The 10566-nt window shown below is 43.9% G+C and overlaps 1 protein-coding gene across 1 annotated transcript; it reads left to right on the top strand.

Annotated features, from left to right (window-relative positions):
• Nucleotides 1–206: 206 nt before the first annotated feature.
• On the top strand, nt 207–10504 carry dhx29 (DEAH (Asp-Glu-Ala-His) box polypeptide 29). The gene is made up of 28 exons (XM_020082445.2): nt 207–531; nt 992–1065; nt 1190–1303; nt 1390–1519; nt 1613–1752; nt 1854–1997; nt 2458–2584; nt 2677–2835; nt 3502–3670; nt 3853–3973; nt 4074–4478; nt 4557–4823; nt 4943–5086; nt 5361–5537; nt 5660–5800; nt 6240–6384; nt 6477–6597; nt 6730–6814; nt 6983–7071; nt 7180–7308; nt 7407–7482; nt 7678–7902; nt 8073–8209; nt 8807–8897; nt 9012–9308; nt 9380–9511; nt 9765–9861; nt 10154–10504. Exons 1-28 carry the CDS (start codon nt 363–365, stop codon nt 10207–10209), a joined length of 4161 nt encoding a protein of 1386 aa, XP_019938004.2. The 5' UTR covers nt 207–362; the 3' UTR covers nt 10210–10504.
• The last annotated feature ends 62 nt before the right edge of the window (nt 10505–10566 follow it).

Genomic DNA, 10566 nt, shown 5'->3' with positions numbered 1-10566 from the left:
ATGTCTTCAAATGCACCACTCAAAGAACTATTGATAAATTCATTGAAGCAGTTTAGCTTATTTTGTAGATTTGAAGGACCATTGTGTCTCTTAAAGGAAACTGTACTTCACACAACAAAGCACAAGTTTAATAATTTCATTTATTTGAAATTGTAGTTTTCAAAACAGTTTTCTCATTTTAGTGAATGCAACACACTACGTATTCTACGGCAGCCGCGTGGGTCAAATCTGTCATCAATACGCGGAGATGAATAGACGCTTCAGCTCCATGTTGGCTCTTTATTCATAATAAGAACGTCGTCTGTGAGCTTTTGATGATTTGACATCACTGCGCCACACACGGGCGGTGTTTCTGTGACTTAATGGGCGGAAAGAAGAAGAAATCGGCGGCTCCGGTGGCCCCGGCGGCGGCGGCGGCGGCAGCAGCGGGCAGGAGCGGTGCCGCTGCGGGGAACATCGTGGCAGAGGAGCCGAAGAAACAGGCAGCCAGCAACAAGCCGGCTAAAGCAGCCAAAGAAAACAAATCGAAAGGTGGTGATGCCTGAAAACTGCTCTTTGACTGTGTTTGGCTTCAGTGTAAAACAGCCAGACTCCTAAAGTGTGATGTGACTGTTGAGCTCACAGCTTCAGTCTGATAATCCTGATTTTCTGTATTTTATCAGGGTTAATGATGTTGTGCCACTTCCTTTGTCCAGTGACTTGATCGTACTTGTGTTTTCGCTGTGATCAGTCACTGTATTTACTGTCTGTTGTGCACATTCACTGCAATAGCGTTTGCACCCGGGCCCCTCTTGTTGTCCCTTCGTTTGTTATGGTTTATGTTAACCAAAGATCACAGGCAGCATCTTTTGTAAAATCCACTTTCCTTCTGTGAGTTTCTTGTTCACCAGGTGACAAAACTATCATATTGTCAGACTGATAAACAAACATGAACAAACATGAAGTCTGGCTCAGAGATAACACGCCCTGCTCTGCTGTGTCCTTACTCCAGCTCCAAAGACCTACAGCCTTGCCAACACCGCCCAGGTCGACACAGGTGGAGTCTCAGACAAGTCCATTTTGAAGGTAAGCTGACCAATGTCACCTGCTGTAGATCACCTGTCAGTTTTAAACTCACCTCTCATGTTTTTCCTCACATTGAACATTTGAAAGGTGTAGTTAATGAATGGGATTTGACACGTTCACACAGGTTGCTATCCAGGCTGAGCTGGAGAAGAAGATCATCAGGCTGATCAATGACTTCAGACAGGAGAATGGAGACAAAGGGCCCATATCAGGCAGACTTACAAGCAAGAAACTGCTGGTAAAAACAAAACTGCAAAGATTTTATACTTATTTAGTCTTTAGACAGATTGTTATAGCTGTTTCTATCTCTTGCTGTGCTGTCAGGATCTGTACACAGCTCTGCAGAAGTTCAACTTTAAGCGAGAACACATTGAGGAGGCGATGAAGAGCAGCGTGCTCTACGGAGGGGATCTCCTCTCTGCTCTCGACTGGCTCTGCCTCAACCTTAAAGATGGTAATAGAGCATCAGCAGTTTTAGATATAATCGCTGTATTGTCAAGTCATTTATTCTGAAACGATTTTCAAAATTTTCTGTTCATTTTACCAGATGAGCTTCCAGAAGGTTTTAGCCAGCAGATGCAGGAAGAGAGCCAGAGGAGCAGACCTAGGTTCCAGCCTCCTGCTCAGCAGAAACCTGCCGCCTCGAGCCCCAAGGTTCCTGAGAACACCCGCAAAGAGCCCACCAAGGTTTGTGCACTTATTAGCAAGCATGTGCTGGCTGGACCGATGTGTCCTGTCCTGTTATATCATAGTTCATTCGTATGTTTTTGGCGGTGTTTGTGTGCCAGGCTACAGAAAAGGATGCAGCTGTAAGCATGAAGGACTGGATCTTGAGGTATGCAGAGCAGAGCAGCGAGGAAGAGGAGGACGAGGAGGAGGAAGGAGGGAAGAAGACTACGCGCAACCCTGAACTGGATGAAAAGTTTGACCCGGTAATAAAAATTGATTGAAAAGTTTAAATGATAATTCAACCTTTTGAAAGTTAAATGTGGTTTTAACATGATAACTAGTGAGTAGTGGCGCTGGTGGACAGATTCTTTCAGCATTGGACAGAGCCAGAGTATCTGTGTCCCTTCATTTCTACTTTTTATGCTAAACTAAGCTGACAATAAATATCTTAAATATCTTAGATCTGAATGGTGGATGCTGGAGCTGGCATTTTTTTTTAATAATTGGAGATGCTCACCATGCTTTTATTTTGAAGTTTGTATCATGTTGGTGAATGGATGCTCTGTAGTATGAGCCCTGTATGGAAAGTCACCACATTTCAGAGCTAATTAGTCTTTTTTCTGTGTTTTTATAAAGGTGAGAAGTTGAAATAGTTTACTGCATTAAATCTGTGGCATATTTTGGTTGCTGTGTAACGGTGTGTGTTTTTTCTTTGCTGTGTAGAATGACCGGTATTTGATCCTCTCTGCTCAACTGTATGATGCTAAAGACATGGCAGCTGCTGCCAAGACCAAAGGAGACAAGGGGGGCCAGAGGATGGCACAGGACAGGATACGCATCATACAGCAAGGTGTGTGTGTGTGTGTCTGTCTGTCTGTGTTGCTTACGAATCTTCTAACAAATATGTCTCTTACACAGAATAAATCTGTTTTGTATTCCTAGAAATGAAACCACTGGAGTCTCACCCCATGTTCAATCCAGCTATAAAAGTTGTGGACGTCCCTCAGAAGGAAAAGAAAGTACTTCCTGCCTGTGACGATAAAGAGGGCATCACCTTCAATTTATTTGAACAACCTGAAAAGGAGCAACCTGCCGAGAAAGGTACATCTGGCGAAAATACCATGTAAAATGTATTTATTGTTTAGCAAAAAGCATTCAAAGGGCTTTACAGGAAATTATAAATACTAAATATAGTGAACCATAGCATTAGGTTGTAATTGTATCATTTGATATACTTCATACTACCATGTAATAGATTCTGTATTAATAAAAGTCTCATCTACCACACCTGATGATAAGAAAACATGGCTTTGGTTCATATTTGTCCTCAAACACATGAGTTAAATATTTATGTACGATTTATTTTATCAGACTTGATTCAATCCAGTGTCACATTGGCTTGATGGCTGCTCACATGGATTAAATTAATCATTCATTAAAATTAGTTTGTCGAAAATATATAAATATTTATGGCAAACTTACAAAGTGCCCCAGACTAAGAGAGATGTATTCAGTTATGTGTGTAGTGTAGGGAGAAGACCTTCAGGATGTCAACTCACAATTTAAGAAACAATCAGACAAAATCCCCGGCTCACAACAGAGGACATCATGCAAGACATGACAGATGTTGTATCTTATAATTACATTTTATAGTAGTATTCATAAGATGATTCCAGTCAGGCTGTTCTGAGCTTTCCAAGGTCAACATCTGGCTTCATTGACCTCTGACCTTGTTACTGATCATTCTGTTCCGATTTTCCGTTGCAGTCATAAAAAAGAACGAGCCGAAGGACATTCGTAATTTTGACTACACGGCTCGCAGCTGGACTGGAAAGTCTCCCAAACAGTTCCTCATCGACTGGGTCCGAAAAAACCTGCCAAAGAGCCCAGCACCGGCTTTTCACAAGGTCCCTGCTGGTCGATACTGGAGAAGCAAGTATGTATTGTAGCTCTGTAAGAGAGACAGTCATGTTGCACTGAATGACCACTTAATTTGATCCATTCACACAACAAAAAGATCATTTTGCTTCATCATCCTAAGATTGAGATTATTAAACCCTGCTTATAAGTGGATTTAGAAACATGTTGTATCGATGGGATGTTTTTTACATCCACCAGGGTGCGTATTCAGAGGCCAGATGATGTTCTGGAGGTTTGTCCCACCATCCTGACTGAGGACAGCATGCAGGCTCAACATTTAGCAGCCACACTGGCACTCTACACCCTGATTAAGGGGCAGGTACTTCATATCACCATACTGACATTTTTCTGTGCTAATTGAACTCACAATTTTGCTCATTGATTTTTCTTCCTCCCCCCTCTCGATCTTTGACTCTCAGTCCGTGCACCAGCTCCTTCCACCCACCTACAGAGACGTGTGGTTGGAGTGGCGGGACAGCGAGCAGCAGCAAAAGGAAGAGAGCCGCACGGCTGCCAACAAACCGAGAGACCAGTTCATCTCCCGGCTCCTGACGAGACTCAAACAGCAACAGAACGAGAGCCAAGAGAAGGGGTCTGTATCCCACGACCAGGTTGGGGACCCGGTTCGGCCTAGCCAGGGGGGAGATGAAGAGCCTGAAGAGTCATGGGAGAACCTGGCTGGTCTTGATATTAGGGAGGGAGGAGAGGAAATGGAGGACAAGAGTGAGAAAAGAGGAGGGAGGAGAGAAGCTGCAGGAGCACTTGAGGCGTCCAGGGAGCTCTTAATAAAGCTGAAGAAATCTTCGCTTGCCCACAAACTGCAGGTAAAAACACTTTAAAAACAAATAGCACCGTCTGTTTAAAATTAAAGGCAAACATTAAATGTGTATCTGATCTTTAAGGCTGAGCGAGAGCAGCTCCCCGTCTTCCAACACCGACACCGTGTCCTGGAGGTTCTGCAGCGCCACCGTGTGGTAGTGGTTGCTGGTGAGACGGGCAGCGGGAAGAGTACTCAGATCCCTCAGTTCCTGCTGGAGGAGCTGCTGACTGGGGGCAAAGAGGCACAGCCCTGCAACATCGTGGTGACTCAGCCCCGCCGGATATCTGCCATGAGCCTGGCCTGCAGAGTCAGCCAGGAGCTGGGATGTGAGGATGGACCGGGATCCAAGGTGAAAATACATTTTACAGCGACTTCGCGATGTGCCGCTAACTTAAAAAATAAAACAGTAATGAAGATACACCGACACCTGCTGCAGTGATCGAGCTTCATGTTGAAATCACGTTTCAGTCGTCGCCGTGCGGATACCAGATCCGGATGGAGAACCAGTCCGGGGAGTGGACCCGCCTACTTTACTGCACAACTGGAGTTCTGCTCAGGAAACTCCAGCACGACAGACACCTCAGCTCCCTGACTCACATCATCGTAGATGAGGTACTGACACTTTATGATCAGACGCAGTATTTGCATATTACAATTTCATGAAAACCTCTGTGTCCTTTCCACCCTCAATTTAATATTCACTTGTTTAATTATTGGATCTGGTAGTTTTTTGATTAGAAGGTGCACAAAACGTTCAGAGCTCTTTTACTCTCATTACCACACACAAGCCCTGACACGCCACACATGTTCAGTGTGGTGCCTGTGAAAAACTAGACAACGTGCTGGAATGACAGTTCTAATTTAAATTTCACCTCCGTCTTCTCAGGTCCACGAGCGCAGCGTGCAGTCAGACTTCCTGCTCACCATCCTAAAAGATGTTGTTATGAGAAGATCGGACCTGCAGCTGATCCTCATGAGTGCCACAGTCGACTGCAACAAGTTCTCCAACTACTTCAACCGCTGCCCAGTGATCAACATTCCCGGCAGGACTTTCCCAGTGGAGGTGAGGGTCGTGTTTCAATTTACACTCACAGAATCTAATTTAATCCCTTTGTCTGTTTTAGATGTTTTGGAAGGTTTGAGCACTGGATGTACTTTACTCATCCTCCTGTGTTCTGTGTGCAGGTGTTTCATTTAGAAGATATAGTGGAGCAGACAGGGTACGTCCTGGAAAAGGACTCAGAGTACTGCCAGAAAATTCTCGAGGACGAGGAAGAAGTCAGCATCTCTGTCTCACAGAAAGGTGGCAAGACGTTACAACACCAGGTAATGTCGGCTCTCTGCAGCAGTAAAGTGGGAGATGGTTTATTTATGATTCCTGCTGTCTGTCTTTTTCTTTTTAATTGGTTAACATCTTGTTTGTTGAATCAAAGATGCTGGTCAGTTGTTCCGAGCAAGTCTGAGCAAGTACCACAGCTTTCGCAACAAAATAGGCAACAATTACAGCAAAATTGATTTACAAGCAAAAAACATAGCTAATCTTCTTCATCAGTGAAGGACTCTGGGTGTCATGGGATTTGATCAGATTTGATTAATGGTGGTCTGACATCCACAAGTGTCATTGCTAATCTGGGATTGTGTCACATCATCTTTTCCTGTCAGAGCCCTGCCCACTGTAAACCAGTGTGTGGGCATGCAGGTGCTCAGGCAGTCTGCAGCGTTGGGTTGCCACTTGGGTTAATCGATGTGTTTCTCTGTGTTTAAGGAGGTGATAGTGAGAGACTCGGGCTCAGGCTGGGACCTGGGTCCTGAGCTCGACCACTTCAGCAGCAGGACCCGGCAGGTGCTGCAGTACATGAACCCTAACAAGATCAACATGGACCTGCTGGTTGACCTCGTGGATTATTTAGGTACATCCTTTTTTCAGATGGCACAAATTCATACATGTTTGTTCTTGAAGTGTGTGTTAAATCTGTGTGGTTTTCTTTTGTGTTTCCGTCAGACAAATCCCCACAATTTGCAGTTTTGGACGGAGCCGTTCTCGTGTTCCTCCCAGGTCTGGCTCATATCCAGCAGCTGTTCGACCTGCTCTCTTCAGACAAGAGGTTCAGGGACAAAAACAGGTGACACACACTCACACATACTAATCTAATGTGCCATAGTCCAGTATACACTTGTCCTGCAGCAACATTTGAAAACAAAGGAAATGGTAAAAATACGTCCATCTCACTATGAGTTTTGTCATTTACTTAAAGGTATAGGATTGTTGCTCTTCACTCAACTCTTTCATCCAAGGACCAGGCTTCTGCCTTCACAGTGCCCCCTGCTGGAGTTAGGAAGGTACTACCAAATGTGTCACAATGTAATAAAGCATTGTAAAAAAAATACTGCAGGTTCTAGATGTGATTCTAGATGATATTCTATTTTCCCGTTTACATTTAAAAAATATATTTTATGAAAGAACCTATTCATAAATAATAAACATCCCTCCTATTTCTCTTTTTTAAGATTGTTTTGTCGACTAACATTGCTGAGACGGGTGTGACTATTCCTGATGTAGTGTTTGTCATCGACACTGGGAAGACCAAAGAAAATAAGTAAGAGCTCAGGAACAATAGAAAGAACAATAGAAAGTCAGAGGATTCATAACAATATGTCACCACAACCAACAGTTGTCAAGATAATAATTCCGTTGTGTCGCTCAGGTACCACGAGAGCAGCCAGATGAGTTCTCTGGTGGAAACTTTTGTTTCTAAAGCCAGCGCCTTCCAGAGACAGGGGAGAGCAGGACGTGTCCGACACGGCTTCTGCTTTAGACTCTACCCAAAATTCAGGCATGGATCTTCTCACTCACTTCACAGAGACAATGAAGAACACAAATCATTGACATTAAATATAAAGGATGTGTCTAATTCTTTCCATTTCTTCTCAGGTTTGATGCCTTCATGGATTACTCTATACCAGAGATACTGCGGGTCCCACTGGAGGAGCTCTGCCTTCACATCATGGTATATAAACAATACTCACTTGCACATGAAAAACGTGGTTCACTTTGGGAAAGTGCTTGTTCACAGATGCACAGTTAAGGATTACGTCACCAATTGCGGTTACAACATTAGAAAAATAACGACATTTACCCTCTGCCTCATTTAGTTTTTTTGTTTCTTCTGTCCCCCTAATCTCTCCTCTCCCCCCTCTGGTAGAAATGTCAGTACGGCTCCCCGGAGGAATTCCTGAGCAGGGCCCTTGACGCTCCTCAGCCCCAGTCGGTCAGTAACGCCGTCAGCCTGCTGCGGAAGATCGGTGCGTGTCACCCCAGCGATCATCACCTCACCCCTCTGGGACACCACTTGGCGAGTCTGCCGGTCAACGTGAAGATCGGCAAGATGCTGATCTACGGAGCCATCCTCGGCTGCCTGGAGCCCATAGTGAGTCTCACGTCCTCATTATTATCAGAAAACAAACGTTCCACCTGTTATTATATAAACGAGGATTATATCTGTACGAGTATTGTTATTGTATAATGCCATGATTATATAGTTTAGAAATGGTCTGCTGTCACATCTTGCAATGAATATTAATGAAAGAATTGTTTCAGGCAACGATCGCAGCAGCCATCACTGAGAAGTCTCCCTTCTCCACACCAATGAATAGAAAGGAGGAAGCTAACCTGGCCAAAGCTGCACTGGCATTAGCCAACTCCGATCATCTGACGATATACAACGCATATCTGGGGTATGGGCTGTTCTGAAGACTGTATTTTACTCAAAGGGTATTTATGTATTATGGTGGTTAAATGGAGATGTAATCTAATAAACCATGCTTCTGGTAGCAGGAAAGAACAAATTTAAATGTTACTCAGGAGAACTTATACATTTATTACAAATAAAAACAATAGGTTAGGCTGGTGCAACATCAAACTTGTTGCTATTGTTTGCTGCAGCCGCCAGGAAGATAATGTACTTTACATTTAATACGTCCATCCCTTCTCTGCCCCTCATCTAGCTCCAGATCCTGTTGATTGATTTATTATAGTACAAGAATTATTATCATATACAAATGGAAAATAATGATAGAATAATAATACACATGTCAATAATAGCATGGACTGTAGTTGTAGGCTTCATTGTCTCTTCTGGTTTGGCATCATGCTTTAACTGGTGTGACTGCAGTATGATTGTCAAACAGGTATAGAATTTCATTATGTGCATTTTTAAAAGGTCATAAAAACTCTGAGGGGAAACCTGCTTATAACAATCTGTTGCCTTGGTGACAACCTCTCTGATGAGACTCTGTGTGCTGACCTGTTTTATTGTGTTCACCTGTCATTAGGTGGAAGAACATACGGACTGAGGGAGCGAGAGAAGAAATGTCCTATTGCAGGAAACACTTCCTGAATCGAACAGCTCTCATTACAATAGAGGTATCGCCCTCACATTCGTTTTCACGCACACTCTCATCTTCTCATCACTTTTTTTTTTAACACAAAACGTGTTCTCTTCCTCCTCCCGTCCTGTGTTTGACGTGCTCCATCCAGGATGTGAAGCACGACCTGATGAAGATGATGGAGCAGGTGGGTTTCTGTTCGTCTCGCTCCTCTTCTCAGTCCAAGTCCCAGGCGGCGGCGCTGTCCAAGCAACAGATCGCAGTCGTGAACGCAGCACTGACAGCGGGGGTCTACGACAGCGTGGCCCGGGTCTTGTGCACCCCGTCCGTGGATGTGCTGGAACGACTGGCCTGCACGGTGGAGACGCCTCAAGGCAGAGCCCAGGTCCACCCGTCATCTGTCAACCGCAACCTGCAGACACACGGCTGGCTGCTGTACCAGGAGAAGGTATGGATGAGCCGGTGTGATATCTGTTTATCTACCTCGTCTCACTTGTGCTAATCGCTGCTTATCCTCAGGTGAAATACACAAAGATCTACCTGCGAGACACCACGCTGATTTCCCCGTTTCCCATGCTGCTGTTCGGAGGTGACATCGATATTCAGCACAGAGAGAGGCTCATCACGCTGGACGGGTGGATACACTTTCAGGTCAGATGTCACCCAGGTGGTTCTGGGATTAGTTTACATTGGCATCAAAGTCTTTCCCTCTTTGCTTCCTCCTGTAGCAGCAGCACTTGTTTCCCTGTAAACTTGACTTAGTAGACACATTTTCCACTTTCAAGACCTTGTGATACTGCAACTTTTGTGTGATTAAAGAAAGCTGTGTTTTTCTTGTTTTGACTCAACCTGTCTGCTCTGACAAAGTCGTATCTATATTAAATTTGTGTTCCCTTTTTAAAAGGCTCCTGTACGGATTGGTGTGATCTTCAAACACCTGAGGAAGCTGATGGACTTTCTGCTTGAAAAGAAACTGGAGAATCCGAGAATGAATCTGGAAGGTAATCCCAACTATCAAAGTGGCTTTCTCTATATCAAGCAGCACAATGTCCACATGGTGGCACTGAAACACCATTAACAATACTGGTAAAATATTCATGTGTTTTACTTCATTCTGAAACAAATTAATATATAAGAGACATTGCTTGTCTTAGAATACTTAGGGGTTTTAATACACGGTATGTACCTTCCCAAGATTCACAATATTATATGGATGCAGTCTGCAGGTATAACAAAGGAAATATTTTTATCTGTGAAATCTTATCTGATCCACTCTGTCTCCATCCATTCCAGGCGAGAAGACCATCCAGGTGATTCTGGATCTGATCAAATCAGAGCATGCTATGTGATGTCAACCATTTCACAGACGGAACCTTCAAACCAGGATCTTTTCACACAGCATCAACAGGCTCTGCATCCAGGACTCCCCCTGACAAAATGCCTCCCAATTATAACTCTACTGTTCAGCATTAACACCCAGCACCCACTGGACAGATGTGAGTGTCCTAAGGATGAACTTTGAGTCACCAGGAACTCTTACTCACATTGAGGAGTGTACAGAGTGAAATCATGAAATGTGAGCATAAAAATAGTCACAGAGTAATGTTGCCAAATGCAGTGGGAATAAAGCTGTTTTAATAGTCATTTGAACCGTTTATTGTGTCATGATTGACAGTCAAATTAAGCAATATAACTTTTAAATAGCA

The sequence above is a fragment of the Paralichthys olivaceus genome, chromosome 18 (assembly GCF_024713975.1).
Source record: "Paralichthys olivaceus isolate ysfri-2021 chromosome 18, ASM2471397v2, whole genome shotgun sequence".
Taxonomy (NCBI): Eukaryota; Metazoa; Chordata; class Actinopteri; order Pleuronectiformes; family Paralichthyidae; genus Paralichthys; species Paralichthys olivaceus.
Note: the sequence above shows the minus strand (reverse complement) of the source record. Positions and strands in the feature narration are given on the sequence as shown.